This window comes from Balaenoptera musculus, chromosome 11, assembly GCF_009873245.2.
Source record: "Balaenoptera musculus isolate JJ_BM4_2016_0621 chromosome 11, mBalMus1.pri.v3, whole genome shotgun sequence".
Taxonomy (NCBI): Eukaryota; Metazoa; Chordata; class Mammalia; order Artiodactyla; family Balaenopteridae; genus Balaenoptera; species Balaenoptera musculus.
Genome location: NC_045795.1, coordinates 64,728,593 through 64,748,707, shown reverse-complemented (window position 1 = coordinate 64,748,707; position 20,115 = coordinate 64,728,593). Strand labels below are relative to the sequence as shown.

At 40.4% G+C, this 20,115-nt stretch overlaps 1 protein-coding gene and 1 long non-coding RNA gene across 2 annotated transcripts in view; one reads left to right on the top strand and one right to left on the bottom strand.

The window, feature by feature from the left end:
- PRKAR2A (protein kinase cAMP-dependent type II regulatory subunit alpha) overlaps positions 1 to 20,115 on the top strand; it is a 78,587-nt gene that overhangs the window by 53,499 nt on the left and 4,973 nt on the right. Inside the window, exons 6-9 of the mRNA XM_036868387.1 lie at positions 3,567 to 3,720; positions 12,463 to 12,564; positions 12,738 to 12,812; positions 17,618 to 17,683. Coding sequence (XP_036724282.1) covers positions 3,567 to 3,720; positions 12,463 to 12,564; positions 12,738 to 12,812; positions 17,618 to 17,683 — 397 coding nt within the window. The remainder of the gene's footprint in view (positions 1 to 3,566; positions 3,721 to 12,462; positions 12,565 to 12,737; positions 12,813 to 17,617; positions 17,684 to 20,115) is intronic.
- On the bottom strand, positions 665 to 14,729 carry LOC118903374. Its single transcript, XR_005021789.1, has 3 exons — positions 14,645 to 14,729; positions 9,618 to 9,622; positions 665 to 675 (listed from the first exon to the last, which is right to left on the bottom strand). It is a non-coding gene; the product is annotated as an uncharacterized LOC118903374 (long non-coding RNA).

The following is a 20,115-nucleotide window of genomic DNA, read 5'->3' as shown; positions in this document are numbered from 1 at the left end:
ATCCTAGCCTCATTTTACACATGAGTATACTGCCTCAACCTCCATACCTCTGGCCCCTTCTGGCTCTGTTCCAGGTATAAATCATGTTGGGAGACATGAAATATGTGGGTTTGACCTGCTCGCCCTGGTGTGTCCTAACCTCTTGAGCTATTAGTATCACCTGGAGGACTCCTTCTGACCCCTCCTCAGTCCTGAAAGGAACACCCTCACCAGAGTTTAAGATCAATAAGATGTTGCTTCACCTAATATCTTCCATTAATTATTTTTCATTTTTTCTTTTGAAGTAATTTCAGAGTTATAGAAACGTTACACAAATAGTACAAAAAAATTCTTATAAACCTAGGTTCCCCAGATTAATGTTTTACCACATTAGCTTTATTGTTTGAAAGTAAGTTGCAGGTATAAGCCCTTTTACCTCTGAATACTTCAGTGTATATTTCCTAAAAATAGAATATTCTCTTACATAAGCAGAGATCAATTGTAAAAATCAGATATTAACATTTTATACAGTACTCTCATCTACTCTGCAGACCTTATTGATTTTTTTCCAGTTGCTTTCCTGATTTTTAAGATTTTTAAGGGTCTTTTCATTTCGATCAAGTAGCTGTACTAGGTTCAGCTGGTCCCCTGTCTCGTCGAGCCTTTTGCTCGTTCAGGAAAATGTTCAAGAATGTACTATTTGGACTTCCCTGGTGGCGCAGTGGTTAAGAATCCGCCCGCAAATACAGGGGACACAGGTTCGAGCCCTGGTCCAGGAAGATCCCACATGCTGCAGAGCACCTAAGCCCGACTTAGCACCACAACTACTGAGCTTGCGCTCTAGAGCCCACGAGCCACAACTACTGAGCCCGCGCACCACAACTACTGAAGCCTGCGTGCCTAGAGCCTGTGCTCTGCAACAAGAGAAGCCACCGCAACGAGAAGCCTGCGCACCGCAACAAAGAGTAGCCCCCGCTCGCCGCAACTAGAGAAAGCCCGCGCGCAGCAAAGAAGACCCAATGCAGCCAAAAATAAATAAGTAATTAATTAATTTAAAAAATAAATAAACGTTAAAAAAAAAAAAGAACGTACTCCTTGGGTAACATTTTGGCCCTTGATACTGCGACAGATGATTACAGTTAGGGTTAGGAAAGAAATGTTTTATTTAAAGAGTAAAGATGATACAAATAATGTCTTCTTAAAGACTGTTTTATCTGTTATGCTCATGCTTCCTTCATAGAATTCTGTAAGTAGTGACAGAATAATTTTTTTAAGTTATATCACCACTTCCAACAGCCACCTTTCCCCCTTGCTCTGCCGTGTGCTCCCTCACCAAGACAGATCTCCCAGTAGGTACCTGCAGTCTGGGAAATAAGCATTTACCTGCACATATCCATGGCTTATAGGTTGAAATACCTGTCTACAAAGGGAATGATTTGTTATTACACATGTAAATGAGAGGAATTATCTTTTGCGTGCAGTGAAAGTGGTTGTTAATAAATTATTAAAAAGATATTGTTCCTGACCTCAAAAAACTCATTTTCTAGTTGGAGAGACTAGAAGTAGGTAACTATTACATAGTTAAATAGATAATTATTACATAATTTGATGGTAACAACAGTGAGAAAAATATGTCCCGTTATTTGGAAGAGGACCGAAGTGAGAGAGGTTAGGAAAGACTGTTTTGTGGCTTCCTGAAATTATTTGTGTTGTTCCCAAAATTAAGTTGCTAGTGTCTCCTGGAAGAGAGACTAAAAACACGTAAGTGAATTTACCCTGAGTTCCATGTATTCCACTCGTGTACTTGTTACTTTTGCCTTGTCCACCAGGTCAAATACAGGTTAGCTTACCTATTCAGTGGTGAGCTACCTTGAGACCAGGGTTGGTACTGTGTACCTGATATTTGAGTGATTGGCTTTATTCTTTGCTTCTTGTGTAACATATGATACCTAGTGATTTTTATCAGACAAGTGGAGGCTCTTTGTAGGAAACTTAGGGGAAAAACAAAACAAAACAGGAAAGTAATTTAGCCCTAATTTCATCCCCAGAGTATATCCTTCTTTTCTTTTTTTTCCTATGCTTTACTGTTAGGTCAGATCCATTACCCCAAATTTGGTTCAGATATTGAGACTGATCATACCACACACACAGCTAAGAGGGTATGAAAAGATTTATCATTCACATGAGGCTTTTAAGGGAGAACAGGCCAGGTTTCCAAGAGGTCCAAAAATGACTTAAGACAGCAGGGAGGGGTGACTGGCTTGGCGTTTCACGGTGGTTAGAGGGTGGGGCTGAGGTCAGAGTACTCTTATATATGGGCAGGCTCTAGTTTTGTTTGAATATCCCATCAGTGCCAAATAAGGGAGCACCCAGGTTTTCTTCTCAGCTTTCCCAGACGTGAGACAGAAGAGGAAGAAGGATTGGGAGTGGTCGGGCTTGAAAGCTGTTAACAAACATGTAAAATGTAGTCAACTCTTTATTACATTTATATGTATACTTTTTATGTTGGGCCATATACATTGACTTGATTTTTAAAATCTATTTGAAGTAGTTTGCCATGGGATACAGTATTATTCTATGTCACGATTTATATTGACTGCATAATATGAATATAGACATATACTTGACCTATCCCCTATTGTTAGCAGATTAAATTGTGGTTTTTGCTCTTATAAATATTACCTGGTGAGCATCCCTGCAGTTAAATATTTTCCAATATCTCTGATTATCTCCTTCAGAATGCCTAGAAATGGAATTGCTATGTCAAAGGGTCTCTTTAAGGAATTTGTTATGTTGTTAATTGTCTTTCAGAAACTTTAAAACATTTACATTTGCTTCAGTGGTGTATTGAGAGTGCCTATTTCTCCAAATGTTTGTCCATTCTGAATATTTTTCTTTAGCAATCATTAACAATCAATAGATAGAGAATTGCATCATTTTTTTTTCTTTATTTTAATCAGTTCTACATCCTAGTTTTCAACAGACTGCAAAAGAAAACCCATACAATCATTTCAATACCTGCAGGAAAAGCATTTGACAAAATTCAACACCTTTCCATGATAAAAACTCTCAGCAAACTAGGAATAGAAGGGACTTTTCTCCAACCTGATTAAAGGCATTTATTTAAAAAAAAAAACCTATAGCTAACCTCATACTTAATGGTGAAAGACTGAATGTTTTCCCTTTAAGATGGAGAACCAGACAAGCATGTCTCCTCTCACCACTTCAATGCAATATTATACTGTAGGTCCTAACCAACGCAATAAAGCAAAGAAAAAAGAAGGAAACGAAAAAGATGGAGTGAGGAGAGAAGGACTGACGGGAGGGAAGAAGGGCATACAGATTGGAAAGGAAGAAATAAAGCTGTCTTTGTTTGCAGATGACATGATCCTCTAGAAAATGCCGAGTTCACTCATTAAAACTAATAAATGAGTTTAGCAAAGTCACAGAATACAAAGTCAAAATGCAAAAATCTATTATATTTCTATATACTAGCAAAAATCTGTTGGAATTCCGCAATAACAACAACCTTCTACTCATGTACACCTGCCCATTATAAGTAAAATTGTTTCTTGTTCTATTTCCAGGGGAACCTATGATATTTTAGTAACAAAAGATAATCAAACCCGCTGTGTTGGTCAGTATGACAACCATGGCAGTTTTGGAGAACTAGCTCTGATGTACAACACCCCGAGAGCTGCTACCATTGTCGCCACTTCAGAAGGCTCCCTTTGGGGACTGGTGAGTTAGAGAAATGGTTCTCCTTGCATAGCATGGTATTAATTCCCCTTACTTCTTGGTCTCTGTCCTTGGGCTGTTGGTTCACACTATATTTTATAGCCAATTATCTGAAAGACATTGTGGAAGGTTTTGTACCAATGTGTTTTTCCATTTCTCTGAAGTGATTTATCAACAAACCATTTATTCCAAATTACAGAGAAAAGACTTGGTCATTTCACTTTTAAAATGTTCACATCTATGATAATTTGTTTCCATTTATCCTACAAGCAGAATTAAATATATACCTTGGAATTATCAACATATTTCCTCAAATAAAATCACATTTTAAAGACATACTAGAACACTTTATTGTGCTATACTAATGTAGAATTAAGAATGCCCCTGAGGGCTTCCCTGGTGGCGCAGTGGTTGAGAGTCTGCCTGCCAATGCAGGGGACACGGGTTTGAGCCCTGGTCTGGGAGGATCCCACATGCCGCGGAGCGGCTGGGCCCGTGAGCCACAATTACTGAGCCTGCGTGTCTGGAGCCTGTGCTCTGCAACGGGAGAGGCTGCGATGGTGAGAGGCCCGCGCACCGCGATGAAGAGTGGTCCCCACTTGCCGCAACTGGAGAAAGCCCTCGCACAGAAACGAAGACTCAACACAGTCATAAATAAATAAATAAATAAATAAAAGAACGTGAATTTCTAAAAAAAAAAAAAAAAAAAGAATGCCCCTGAGGCAGGACAGGAATAAAGACGCAGACGTAGAGAATGGACTTGAAGACACGGGGAGGGGGAAGGGTAAGCTGGGATGAAGTGAGGGAGTGGCATGGACTTACATATACTACCAAATGTAAAATAGATAGCTAGTGGGAAGCAGCCGCATAGCACAGGGAGATCAGCTTGGTGCTTTGTGACCACCTAGAGGGGTGGGATAGGGAGGGTGGGAGGGAGACGCAAGAGGGAGGAGATACGGGGATACATGTATATGTACAGCTGATTCACTTTGTTATAAAGCAGAAACTAACACACCATTGTAAAGCAATTATACTCCAATAAAGATGTTAAAAAAAGAATGCCCGTGAGAGAGACTTCCCTGGCGGTCCAGTGGTTAAGACTCCTTGCTTCCAGAACAGGGGACTTAGGTTCAATCCCTGGTCAGGGAACTAGGGTCCCACATGTGGTGCGGCCCACAAAAAAAAAAAAAAAAAGATTGCCCCTGAGAGATGAGAGATACATTGGCTTAAGAATACATCACACACTTGGGAAGCCAGTGCTTAAAAATACTCAAGGTAGATCAATAAATAATGGGGGAAAATAAACTCAGTTTTAAAATACATTAATGCCAACTTCTGGTCCAGGCCAAGATGGAATAGCCCCATTCCTCACTAGTCTTCCCTCTTAAAACTAGAAAACTCTGGATATCTTACTACAAACAAACATAGGAGACCCTGAAAGATGGAAAGGAGAAGGTGGACTGGCTAGGAACTAGGGATTTCATGAATTAAGGAAGGACATAACAGTGAGTTTGCCAGGTTTTCTTATTAATTCCCATATATCCCAGATAGGGTGCTGGAAAAACCTACAACCCAGATCTACCAACAGGTACACATAAAAACAGCCCCAAGAAAAGTCTGCTCCCTTTAGCCAAAGGACAAGGAAAAGGACAGCTTGGCAGAATAGAAAACCTTTTTTAATAATACCACCCTATTCCTGCCAAATACCAAAGGAAAAACTGCCTCTACCTCCCCACACTGTCACTGGGGCCAGCAGGAAACTGGACTTCCAACCTCATCCAGCAGCAAAGAGGCAAAATGAGGTGATGTGTGGTGTTACTAGTTGGCACTCCACTTCCCCTGCCAGACTAGTGTCAGTAGAGTCCAGAGGGGAGCTGAACATGCACTCCCACACATACGGGCACCCTATATATAGACAGGGTGACTGCCTGCAAAAAAAGAAGATGAAATTGGATACAGTTTTACAACATAATACCCAAAATGTCCAGGATACAATAGAAAATCACTTGTTAGACCAAGAACAAAGAAATTCTCAATCTGAATTAGAAAAGGCAATCAAAAGATGTCAATACCAAGATGACACAGATATTGGAATTAGCTGACAATGATTTTAAAGCAGCCATCATAAAAATCCTTCAACAAACAATTATGAACACACTAGAAACAAAGGGAAAAAAATAGAAGGTCTCAGTGGAGAAATAGAAGACAGAAAGAAGATCCAAATGGAAATTTTAGAACTGGAAAATACAGTAACCAAAATAAAAACTCACTAGATGGGCTCAATAGCAGAATGAATATAAGGGAGGAAAGAATCAGTGAACTTAAAGATAGAACAATAGAAATTACCCAGTCTGAACAACAGAAAGAAAATAGACTGAAATGAACAGAGCCTGTGGAATAATAACAAAAGATACAGTATTTGTGTCATCAGAGTCCCAGAAGGAGAGGAGAAAGAATATAGAGCTAAAAAATTATTCAAGGAAATAATAGTTGGAAAATTCCCAAATTTGGTGAAAGATAATAAACCTACAGATTCAAGAAGCTGAGTGAACTTCAAATTAGATAAACCCAAAGAAATCTATGCCAGAACACATCAGAATCAAACTTTAGAAAACTAAAGACAGGAAAAAATTTGAAAGCAACTAGAGAGAAACAACGCTTTACCTACAGAGGAAAAACAATTTGAATGACACCAGATTTCCTATCCATGAAGGCCAGAAGGAAGTAGCACAGCATTTTTCAATTGCTGAAAGAAAAGAACTGTCAACTCAGAATTCTATACCTAGTGAGAATATCCTTCAGGAATGAAGATATTCTCAGATAAAACAAAACTGAGACTTTGTCACCTGCAGAAGTGATAAAAGAAAGAAATTTGGAACATCAAGAATGGAGAAAGAATAACATCGAGTAAACATATGGATAGGCATAAAAGTCTATCCTCCTCTTGAGTTTTCTAAAATAGGTTAGGTGCTTGAAGCAAAATTATAACATTGTCTTACGTGGTTCTTAATGTATATAGAGGAAATATTTAAGACAATTATATTCTAAAGGGGAAGGAAAGGGGCCTAAATGGAAGTTAAACTTCTACACTTTACTCAAACTACTAAAATGTTGACACCAGTAGACCATGATAAGTTACATATATAAATATAACACATAGAGCAACCACTAAAGTAATCTGTACAAAGAGATACACTCAAATGCTCTATAAATCCATTCAGGTAACCTGCAGGAAGGCAAGAAAAGTGAAACAGAAGAACAGGAAACAGGAAAGAACAGAAAACATTGAATAAAATGGTAGACGTAAGCCCTAGTATATGAATAATTACTATAAATATAGATGATCTAAATATACCAACTGAACTTATTTACAAAGCAGAAGTAGAGTCATGAATGTAGAAAACAAACTTATGGTTACCAGGGGATAAGCAGGGGGGAGGGATAAATTGGGAGATTGAGACTGACATATACACATTATGGGAAAAGAATCTCAAAGAGTGTTTATATGTATAACTGATTCACTTTGCTGTACACCTGAAACTAACACAACATTGTAAATCAACTATACTCCAATAAAAAAACTTTTTTAACAGCTGTTATGCCAAGTTAATTCAGTCTAACTAATTAGAGGGCAGGAAGTTCTTTAAATTATTGTATGTGCTGTCTGAGAAACACACTTGAATATAGCTACAGATTTCATTAATTGTAGTTCATTATTTTCCAGATTAGTTACTAAACTTGCATCAGAAGGTCAAAGACAGCAATTTTGTCAGCTGCCACTTCTCTCAGTGCTGTATCTTTTGCATTTCTGGAACTCAGACAGAAATTGATTACAAACAAAAATCTCCATAAAAATGAGAAACATAAGTCTTTATGAATATGTTCAAGCCAAATGATTTTGTAAAGTGTAAGAATCTTTGTTTTTAAGGACTTCCTTATAATCTTTATTTTCGGACTTCCCCGGTGGCACAGTGGTTAAGAATCTGCCTGCCAATGCAGGGGACCCAGGTTCGATCCCTGGTCCGGGAAGATCCCATATGCCACAGAGCAACTAAGCCCGTGTGCCACAACTACTGAACCTGTGCTCTAGAGCCCGCGAGCCACAACTACTGAAGCCCGCATGCCCTAGAGCCTGCGTACTGCAACTGCTGAGCCCATGTGCCACAACTACTGAAGCCTGTGTGCTGTAGGGCCCGCGTGCTGCAACTACTGAAGCCCACGCGCCTAGAGCCCGTGCTCCACAACAAGAGAAGCCACTGCAATGAGAAGCCCGCGCACCGCAACGAAGAGTAGCCCCCACTCACTGCAACTAGAGAAGGCCTGTGCACAGCAGCTAAGGCCCGACGCAGCCAAAAATAAATAATTTTTTAAAAAAGAAAGTAAAAGTATAGTAATAGATATACTATGCAAACATTAACCAGAAGAAAGCAGGAGAACTTATATTAATATCAGATAAGTAGACTTCACAGCAAAGAAAATTACCAGAGACAAAGAGGAACATTACATAATAATGAAAGAGTTAATCTACCAAGAAGACACAGAAACCCTAAACATGTATATACCAAACAACAGAGCTTCCAAATATGTAAAGCAAAAACTGATAGAACTGAAAGAAGAAATAGACAAATCCACAGTTACATTTGCAGACTTCAACACCCTTTTCTCAACAATTGATAGGACAACTAGACGAAAAATTGGGAAGGATACAGAACTTAACATCACCATCGACCAAAAGGATCAAATTGAAATTTATAGGACACTTCACACAACAACAGAGAATACACATTCTTTTCAAGCCCACAAATGTTCACTGAGATAGACTACATGTATCCTGGGATATAAAATAAAACTTAACAATTTTAAAAGAATTGAAATCAGACAGTGTGTTCTCTAACCACAATGGAATGAAACCAGAAATCAGTAACAGAAAGATAACAGGAAAATCTCCAAACACTTGGAAATCAACCCATTCCTAAGTAATCTAAAAGTCAAAGAGAAAGTCTCAATAGAAATTTATTAAAAATGAACTGGGGGCTTCCCTGGTGGTGCAGTGGTTGAGAATCTGCCTGCCAATGCAGGGGACACGGGTTCGTGCCCTGGTCTGGGAGGATCCCACATGCCACGGAGCAACTGGGCCCGTGAGCCACAGCTACTGAGCCTGCGCGTCTGGAGCCTGTGCTCCGCAACCAGAGAGGCCGTGACAGTGAGAGGCCCGCGCACCGCGATGAAGAGTGGCCCCCGCTCGCCGCAACTGGAGAAAGCCCTCGCACAGAAACGAAGACCCAACACAACCAAAAAATAATAATAATAATAATTAATAAAGTAAAATAAATAAATAAAAAAAATTTAAAAAAAAAAAAAAAATGAACTGTAAAACTGCTTGCCTTAGACTTCCCTGGTGGCACAGTGGTTAAAAATCCGCCTGCCAATGCAGGGGACATGGGTTCGAGCCCTAGTCTGGGAAGATCCCACATGCCGTGGAGCAACTAAGCCCATGAGTCACAACTACTGAGCCCACATGCCACAACTACTGAACCCATGTGCCACAACTACTGAAGCCCACGCACCTAGAGTCTGTGCTCCACCAAGAGAAGCCACTGCAATGAGAAGCCTGTGCACTGTAATGAAGAGTAGCCCCTGCTCGCCACAACTAGAGAAAGCCTGCACACAGCAACAAAGACCCAATGCAGCAAAAAGTAATAATAATAATTAATTAATTTAAAAAAACAACTGCTTGCCTTGTGGTTTGGATATGAGAATTAAATAGAAGCACATCCGAGAAGCAGTTTCCTCGGTGCCTGCACAAGGTAGGGTACTACAGAGTGGTGGCACCTGCTTTCCTTGGTTGTGGTAGCCAAAAAAAAATAAGTGTATTTTATTCACCCTTCCATTCCTGAAACTCCCTCTCCTGAGATCCCTGCCCTGCCTTCCTAGTTCCTAGCCTTATTCTTTGCAGTCTTTTCTTTCTCTCCCTGCTATCTTAAGTGAGATTCATCTCCCTGCTGCCTTACGTGACCTATTTAGATGCCCTTTTCTCCTGCGTTATTCACCTGCTTAATAGCCCAAACCCTTTCAAAGCTTCAGTACCGCCTTCAGGAAAGTGACTCCCAGAGGGTCCTCTATAGCCTGACTTTTTACTTGTGCCTTCCAAGGCCTTTGGAAATGCCTTCTGAGGCTAAAGCAGGGAGGACCTGGTGTTGCCACTGAGTTTCTCAAATTGGATTCTATATTCCTTCTCTTACTGGGGGCAGCTGCCACCATGACCACTACACTTAGTCTCTGCTCCCACTCTGTCTTGCTTGCATGAAAGGGAGTAGAAACTTTCTTTTTTTTTTTTTTAATATATATTTATTTATTTGGCTGCACCAGGTCTTAGTTGCAGCACGTGGGATCTACGTTGCGGCGTGTGGGATCTTTTAGTTGCGGCATGTGGGATCTTTTAGTTGCAGCATGTGGGATCTAGTTCCCTGACCAGGGATTGAACCCAGGCCCCCTGCGGAGTGCGGAGTCTTTTTTTTTTTTTTTAATTATAAATTTATTGATTTATTTTTGGCTACATTGGGTCTTCATTGCTGCACCCGGGCTTTCTCTAGTTGTGGCGAGCAGGTGCCACTCTGTTGTGCTGCGTGGGCTTCTCATTGCGGTGGCTTCTCTTTGTTGTGGAGCACAGGCTCTAGGCGCGTGGGCTTCAGTAGTTGTGGCATGCGGGCTCAGTAGTTGTGGCTCACGGGCTCCAGAGCACAGGCTCAGTAGTTGTGGCGTACGGGCTTAGTTGCTCCGCAGCATGTGGGATCTTCCCGGACCAGGGCTCGAACCTGTGTCCCCTGCATTGGCAGGTGGATTCTTAACCACTGTGCCACCAGGGAAGTCCCAGTAGAAACTTTCTGCAGTCAAAGGAAAGGGTAGTATTCTTTTTCTCTTTTGAACTTCAGGGCTATTTGCTTGACGCTGAACACTTGCTGCCTGAGGGAGCTACCATTTCACAGTAGGAGTTTCCTCTTCACGGCTCCATTGGAAGCTCCCTGAAAGCTGGGTTGGTGTCTGGTGTTTTTTTATACCCTCCACAGTCATAGGAACTGGACTTGCACAGCCTGAGAGCTCTGGGAAGTGCAAAAGCATGCGTGGAAAGGGTTGGAACACAAATAGAGATATCAGTTGTTTTCTCTTTAGCTAGAAATACAGTTTATTGCTGCAATTGTAGTAATCTTTGTAACATTATAGATGGATTTAGAAATACTGTTTTTTTGACAATGTCTGCTCAAACATAAGGAAGGGAATTTTATAATTCCCATTGTCTCAGTCTTGATTGTTCTCTTTCCACAGCACTCTTGGCCTAGATTGGTGCAGGAAACATGTAGAAACTGAAGTCTAAAGATAATGGAGTAATATTCCAAAGTATAACAGTAACATTTTAAATGATACATCTCTAACCTTGGACTTCAAAAAAGTAGTGGCAAGTGATGCAGCTCATTAGAGCAGTCAGAGATTGAATGGCTCTTTTCAAGCAGACAGATGGGAAAGAAAATGGGGGCAGAATCTGGCTTAGTACCAGAGAGCAGACATTACTTGTACTTCAGTTTAGGAAGGGAGGGTAGGAGTCTGCCACCTTTTATACTAGGAGTATAGGGTGCAGTTGGTGACTTCTCCTGTCAGGCAGATGAAGCACGGCATGGGATAGGACCAGGGAGTTCTGTGGCTGATGGAATATGAGCCAGTGAAACCTATTTAGACATCTCAACTCAGTTGTCTTCTATGTGTTTTCTCCACCCAGCTCCCACCCCATCATCAAGAGTACTAAAATAGCAAACCTACAGCTAAACATGCCCTTACCCCCTTGCTGTTTTTCATTCTTTCAACCTTTAGGATGTCATTACTGTACTTCAAAAAAAAAAAAAAAATCTTTCTATTCCTGAGAGCCCGAGGTAGAAGAAAGGTACAATTAACTTAGGTACAAAAAACTGCCTACTCATGTAGGACCCTAAGCAATTAACATTCTCCTGGCTGCATGTCCCTCCCCACACACGCATACACCTATCTGAGAAGTACCTGACCATAGCTCTGGTTAACTGTCTCTTGAGTATGAATCCGTGACTTGCTGGGGTTAAGATATCTTTCACGTGCCTGCCTTCCATCTTGAGTTTCCTACTTTATCTCTCCATTAATTTAAAACCTACCTCTCCTTCAGGTCCCAGATAAATTTATATTTTTGCAACAAAATTATCCTTGATCACTCCAGGCTGTCGTGATCTCTCTCCTCAGAATTCTTGTGGCACTTACTTTGTCTCTGTAGTTCATCTAGCACATTTCATATGCTGTCTTGAACTGTAGTTTTTTATTCCTATAAATTTTGTATTGTCTCCCCATTGAGATTATAAAGTCCTTGAGGGCAAGAACCATCTGATTGTTTTATCTCCCTTTTTGAAGGTGCATCTTTTCACATTAAACAGTGACTGTGAGCTCACAAATGTTTGATTGGGACGTTTTAAGTTTTGTATTCTATTTATGACCGATCCATAGGTGGCACCCATAGAGTGCTTGATAGCAGGTGACAACATGTGAGACATCTGTCTGGCTCAGGCTACAGGTCTTTTTCTCATAGCGATGACTGATATTGAAATATCATTAAACACTCAGTTGACCCAGTACCTTCCAGAGACCTCTAATGTTTGCTGTGGCATAGTTAATTAAACCATAGATGCTCCCTTATACAGGCATTTACCAGAATTTTCATATCCTTTCTTATAGGACCGTGTGACGTTTAGAAGAATCATAGTGAAAAATAATGCAAAAAAGAGGAAGATGTTTGAATCATTTATTGAATCTGTGCTGCTTCTTAAATCACTAGAGGTAAAGCCTATTTTAATAAGAGTCTGTTTATGGGGATTTAAGCAAAGCTGTTAAAACGATTCTCGTTAGGTTTCTTAAATCATACTATTCTAGCCCATTTCAATGTTGTATAGATACTATTTGTGACTTTTAATTAAGATGTTTCCTTACAATTTGTATGTTCATTGTTTCAGGTGTCAGAACGAATGAAGATTGTGGATGTAATAGGAGAAAAGGTCTATAAGGATGGAGAGCGCATAATCACTCAGGTGAGTGGGGGCCTTGCCCAGCTCCTTTCCCAGAAGCCACCTCCTGAAGGACTAGTGCATCATTTGTCCTCTCACTTTGGGGATCTCATGTTGCACGGTACGCAGGCACACTTCCTGCAGAGTGTTCTAAAGCCCATTGATGTTCAGCTCACTGACTTATGCACATCTCTTGCCTCCATTCACCTTCCTTGGCTTCCGGTGTTTGTTCTTTTGGATGTCATTTTCTTTTAACCCTGAGTAAGCTTCCTGCATCACTGTTAAAACCTGGAGAAGGTCGAAAGGTTGTGTACCTTCTCTCTATGTTTGGCACAAAGTCCCTTTTAGCTAATCTAACACAAACCAGTCTTCAGTGACTGACCAGATTTGTAAGGTATCTTTAGTGTTTCCTTTGTACCTTTTCGTCATGTTATTTTTGGGTACTGTAAGGATCATCACAGTGGACTGGAACATGATGATGAGTGCTCTGTAATAATTTTCCTAGTCTACTGTGTTTCCATTTTTAATTATATGTAAAGAGTATTATAGACTTTTCCGGGTCTAAAACTTCTCTGCCAGTGGTTCTGGCAAGAGCACTGGGAAGGGGAATTCCCTGGTGGTCCAGTGGTTAGGACTCCGTGCTTCCACTGCAGGGGGCATGGGTTCGATCCCTGGTTGGGGAACTAAGATCCCACAAGCTGCACGGCGCAGCCAAAAAAAATTTTTTTAATTAAAAAAAAAAAGAGCCACTGGGAAGATGTCTGGTTGGTCTGGGTTGGGGAATGTGTCCATACCTGAACCCAGAGCTGGGGCTAGAAGGAAGACTCAGATTGGTCAAGCCTGAATCCCCAGACCACCCTTGGGCCCTGGAGGTGGAGTTGGCCCAACCAGTACCACAGAGATTAATCAGGCTTATCATAAAAGGAGAGAGAGATGCTCCCCGAGAAAAAAGACTAACAAAAAAATGATGTCTACTCCAAGTGGCATCTCTAAATGCCTTTGTTTTCTAGATAGCCCCACTGTTAATAATTCTTTTAATTAGAAATTGGTTTGATTCGGTAAATATTTATTAAGATAGACAAGTAGGACCAGATATAAGTGCTATAATGAGAGGAAAAAGAATGGCACTGAGGACTTCCCTGGTGGCGCAGTGGTTAAGAATCCACCTGCCAATTCAGGGGACACCAGTTCGAGCCCTGGTCCGGGAAGATCCCACATGACGCAGAGCAGCTAAGCCCATGTGCCACAACTACTGAACCTGTGCTCTAGAGCCCACGAGCCACAACTACTGAAGCCTGTGTGCCTAGAGCCCATGCACCGCAACAAACAGTAGCCCCAGCTCGCCACAACTAGAGAAAGCCCGTGTGCAGCAACGAAGACCCAATGCAGCCATAAATAAATAAATAAATTTATTTTTTTAAAAAAAAGAGTGGCAGTGAGAATATAGAACAGGATGTATTCTATATGGTTTCATGCAGGAAATTCCCTTTGAGCTAAGCTTAAAGAACAAGTGCAGTTCCAGCAGTTGAGGTCAGGGAAGGATCTTTCAGGGCAAGAGAACAATGTGAGCAAAGGCCTGTGGGTGTAAGCTGTGTTCCAGGGCAGGTATACTAGTATGGTAAGAATGTAGAGCTGAGTTGCAGGAATGGGACATGTTGACTGGCCACATTTGCTTCTGAAGCTGTGGTGCTTTAATTTACTCCCAAAGGACCTCTACTTAATCCTGAAAAGCCCCAGGCCTTCAGGAGGTATGTCAAGAGGTATGAAAAACCACAGTGTTTTCTGGGATGTCTGTGTTCTTGAAGATAGGAGTGCTAGGTGGTGGTGCAGAATGGACACAAATTAAGATGATACACGGATGTGAGGGCGATCTGGCTGCGACATCTGTCACCCCATTGATCGCCAGGGTTGATTTGGCTGATCTGGCTGGCTAGGCGGGTGTCCCCTTCCTCCCTCACCGCTCCATGTGCGTCCCTCCCGAAGCTGCGCGCTCGGTCGAAGAGGACGACCTTCCCCGATAGAGGAGGACCGTTCTTCGGTCAAGGGTATACGAGTAGCTGCGCTCCCCTGCTAGAACCTCCAAACAAGCTCTCAAGGTCCATTTGTAGGAGAACGTAGGGTAGTCAAGCTTCCAAGACTCCAGACACATCCAAATGAGGCGCTGCACGTGGCAGTCTGCCTTTAAAAAAAAAAAAAAAAAAAGATGATACCCACCTTATTATAGACCCCTTTCTGCAGTGTCTCTAGACCAAGGCTTCTCTAACTGAGGTCCCAGGACTACCAGCATTAGCATCATACAGGAATGTTAGAAATTCAAGTGCCTGGGCCCCACCCCAGACCTACTGCAGAAACTATGCTTAATGTTGTTTTGTTTGTTTGGTCAACTTTGTTACCCTATATTTTATATACAGTAAAATTACCAAGTTTAAGTATACAATTTGAGAGTTTTGTTTTTTTGTTTTTTTTTTAAACATTTACATATTTAGGCCTTCTTTCTTTCTTTATTTATTATTTTTGGGTGTGTTGGGTCTTCGTTTCTGTGCGAGGGCTTTCTCTAGTTGCGGCAAGCAGGGGCCACTCTTCATCGCGGTGCGCTGGCCTCTCACTGTCGTGGCCTCTCTTGTTGCGGAGCACAGGCTCCAGACGTGCAGGCTCAGTAGTTGTGGCTCACGGGCCTAGTTGCTCCGTGGCATGTGGGATCTTCCCAGATCAGGGCTCGAACCCGTGTCCCCTGCATTGGCAGGCAGATTCTCAACCGCTGCGCCACCAGGGAAGCCCAATTTGAGAGTTTTATAACCCATCCCTGTAATCATAGTGTACAGCATTTCTGTCATCCCAAAAAGCTCCCTTGTTTGTATTTTAAGTAAATCCCCTCACCCACTCCCTTGCTCCTGGAAACCACTGACCTGCTTTCTATCGCTCTAAAAATTCCTTTTCTAGAATTTCATATAAATGAAACCATATAATGTGTAGTTTTTTGTGTCTGACTTCTTTCTCTTAGCATAATGTTTTTGAGATTTATCCATGTTGCTGTATGTATCAGAGGATCATTCCTTTTTATTGCTGAGTAGTATTTCATTATACAGATGTACCATAATTCATCTTTCCACTCCCACCAGTTGAGAGACATTTGGGGTCTTTCCAGTTTTTGGCAATTATGAATAAAGCTGCAATAAGTATTTGCATACAAGTCTTTGTATAGACATATGTTTTTATGGAATTGCTGAGTCATATGGTAAACATAGGTTTAACAAATTGCCAAAATGTTTTTTAAAATGTCTGTACCATTCTGCATTCCCCCAGCAATGTTCAAGAGTTCCAGTTGCTCTGTATCCTCATCAGCACTTAGTATCGAGTCTTTAGTGTTAGCTATCCTAGTATGAAGTGTTATCTCATTTTGGTTTTATTTTGCATTTACCTAATGTCTAATGATGGTGAGCATCTTTTCCTGTGATTGCTTGCCATCCATATATTTTCTTTGGTGAAGTACATCTTTTGCCCTATTTAAAATTGGTCATTTGTCTTCTTAATATATTGAGTTGTTAGAATTCTTTATGTACTCTGAGAACAAATCCTTTATCAGGCAAATGATTTGCAAATATTTCTCCCAAAATGTGGCTGTGGCCATGACTTGTCTCTTCATTTTATTAATAATACCTTTTAAAAAGCAGAAGTCTTTAATTTTGACGAGTCCAGTTTGTCATTTTTTTCTCTTGTAATTCACTCTTTTTGTGCCCTATTAAAAAAAAATGTTTGCACAGTTAGTAAGAATTTCTCCTATTTTACTTCTAGGCAAGCACTGTTCAATAGAAATATTATGTGAGCCACATACAATTTAAAATATTTTAGTAGCCAAATTAAAAAAAAATGAAACAGGTGAGCTTAATTTTAATAATATATTTTTAGCCTAATATATGTAAAATATTACATTTCAACATCTAAGTGATATAATAATTTAATAATGAGATATTTTACATTTGGGGGATATTCAGTCTTTAAAATTCAATGTGTATTTTACACTTACAGCACCTATAAATCTATACAAGCCATAGTTCAGGTGCCCAGTAGGCCCATGTGACTAGTGGCTACTGTACTGAGCCGTGCAGTTCTAGTTTCATAGTTTTAGATCTTACATTTAGATCTATGATCCATTTTGAATTAATTACATGGTATAAGGTTAGGGTTTTTCATATGGATGTCCAATTGTTTCAGCACCATTTGTTGAAGAGATTTTCCTATCCCATTGCCTTGACACTTGCATTGAAAACCAATTGGCCATATATGTTTGGGTCTATTTCTGGTCTCTTTTTGTTCCATTGATCTACATCTGTCTCTCAGTTAATAATACTGCACTGTCTTGATTACAGTAGCCTTACATAGTAAATCTTAAAATCAGATAGTTTAAGCCCTCCAAATTTTGTGTTCTTTTTTTTTTTTTTTAATAAATTTATTTTAGTTATTTATTTTTGGCTGCATTGGGTCTTCATTGCTGCACGCGAGCTTTCTCTAGTTGCGGCGAGCGGGGGATCTACTCTTCGTTGTGGTGCGCGGGCTGATGCTCTATGCAGTTACCAGCCGGGGCATATTCATGGAGACAAATGTGAATACTCCATGTTAGGAAGTGAGAGATGTTTGTCAGTCATGGTTGGACTAACATTCCTGGCAATCAGGATCCTCTCGTTTTGTTCTGAATTTGTTAACCATTGACTGGTTTGTAGGTTTGGAAAATAAATACCAATTCAAGCTCAGGCAATGTGAAAATGATCTATTTCTGTGTCCCTCTTTAATACATATATATGGCTCTGACCTGACCTCCTCTCCCTTTTCAGGGTGAAAAGGCTGATAGCTTTTACATCATAGAGTCCGGCGAAGTGAGCATCTTGATTAAAAGCAAGGTGAGTTTATGTGTGATGGTGTGAGTTATGCCAGGGGAGATCCAGATGCCAGGTATATGCACAGAAAGTAACTGTTTGCTTTAATAATGTGAAGTGTGTTTAGTGTATCAAAACCATCATTATGTGAGATATGTGACTGACGGTGACCAATGTTTAAGCCCATTCATTGATAAAGATTTAGTATATTTTTTCTTGTTCCTATTGCCTTTACCTCTGTTACATAATTAATGATATGAGAAACATTGGTCTACAAATCAGTAAGCAAAAGGATAAGCACCCTAACAGAAAATGGGGCAATTATATAATAAAAAATACATGTGAGTGTTGAATATGAAAAAGCTTCCTTTTTAGAGCACTAGGAAGGGAGGTCTCTGGGACAATTATTATTATGGCCATTTGATGGATAGGGAGACCTAGAAAACACAGTGACCTATAGGTGGGAAGAGTGATTCTTACCATAAATCCATCATCATCAGATTTCCTGTTTCAATTTTTTTAAGAATAAAGAATTTGTTAAAATACTGAGTTACATTATAATACTAAGTTAACCTAGTGTAAAACCTTTTATGGAATATTTTTTGTAAAAGTTAAGTATGGAGAAAGAAAGAAAAATATGATTACTGCCTATAAGATGGCTTGATTCCTAATTAAAAATATATTTTTTACTTATAGTTTTTAGACTACTGATATATGTTTGTACATTTCTCATATTCATTGACACCTGCTGATCACAGCATAGTGTTGGGTTTGTAGGTCTAGCAGCACTGTGGCACTGGGTTGGGAAAGGGGGAGTTTGTCAGAAATTCAGTCTTGGGCTCTGCCCCAGACCTACTGAATCAGAATCTGCATTGTATCAAAACCCCCAGGGGGCTGGTGTTCACAGTACAGTGTGATAAGTGCTACTCTAGAGAAGGGACTAGGTAGACACGAACACGTCTGCAGTCCCAGAGAATACAACAGAAATTGGAAAGAGAGCAGTGGCTCGGAAGGGGCAGATCAACTTCAGAGCAGACAGGTCAGGGCAGAAGTGTGAAAGGAGGAAAAGTCACACCATGTAAGCCAGTGTGGTACTTTTGTTTATTTTTCTAAATTAACCTTCAGGGACTTCCCTGGTGGCGCAGTGGTTAAGAATCCTCTTGCCAGTGCAGGGGACATGGGTTCGATCCCTGGTCCGGGAAGATCCCACATGCCACAGAGCAACTAAGCCCGTGTGCCACAACTACTGAGCCCGTGCTCTAGAGCCTGCAAACCACAACTACTGGGCCCACGCTCTGCAGCTCCTGAAGCCCGTGCGCCTAGAGACCGTGCTCTGCAACAAGACAAGCCGCCGCAATGAGAAGCCGCGCACCACAGCAAAGAGTAGCCCCCCGCTCACTGCAACTAGAGAAAGCCCGCGCACAGCAACGAAGACCCAACGCGGCCAAATAAATTAATAAATTAATAATAATAATAATAATAAATTAACCTTTAAAAAAGTTATTTATCTGCCTGTAACATAAAGTCGTTCTTAAAGATTTAGACTAATTCTTATGAATGTTTAAGTATTTTTTTACTTAAATTATTGCTTAGCTTAGCAGACGGATTTGTTTTAAAAAAAAGAAGAAACTCTAGGGGCTTCCCTGGTGGCGCAGTGGTTAAGAATCTGCCTGCCAGTGCAGGGGACACCGGTTCGAGCCCTGGTCTGGGAAGATCCCACATGCCGCAGAGCGACTAGGCCCGTGAGCCACGACTACTGAGCCTGCGCGTCTGGAACCTGTGCTCCGCAATGGGAGAGGCCGCGACAGTGAGAGGCCCGTGCACCGCCGTGAAGAGTGGCCCCCGCTCTCCGGAACTGGAGAAAGCCCTCGCACAGAAACGAAGACCCAACACACCCAAAAATAAATAAATTAATTAATTAAAAAAAAAAAAAGAAACTCTAGATAGTAAATAAAATATAGTATCTTATTTTCAGTAATTTGAAAAGCACAAAGTATAACCTGCTTGATTTCTTAAACCACCATATTTCAAGGTTGAACATTACTTTTAAAAATATTTAGTTACTTAACTCTTCTAAACAAATATGGTAGGGGGACCACTAACTTAAGATGCAGATAGTACCTAAAAATAAAATTTGTCAACGTAAAGTATTGTCCGAGAAAAGCATGGCCTCAAGTCAAAAAGAAGTAGCCCTGAATTGTGACTGTTAACCTATGCGAAGCATTGACGTTATTTAGGAAGAATTAGCAAAAGACCTTGTCTTCTACCCTGTGTCTCAGAAGTCAGCATCTACCAAATGGATCGCATTCATATATGTATAATATATAAATATAAAATATATTAAAATATGCATTATTATATGTTAATATATAGTATATTAACATAATATTATATACTATTTTATATACTATATTAATATATCATATTAATATATACTATAATAATATTATACATAT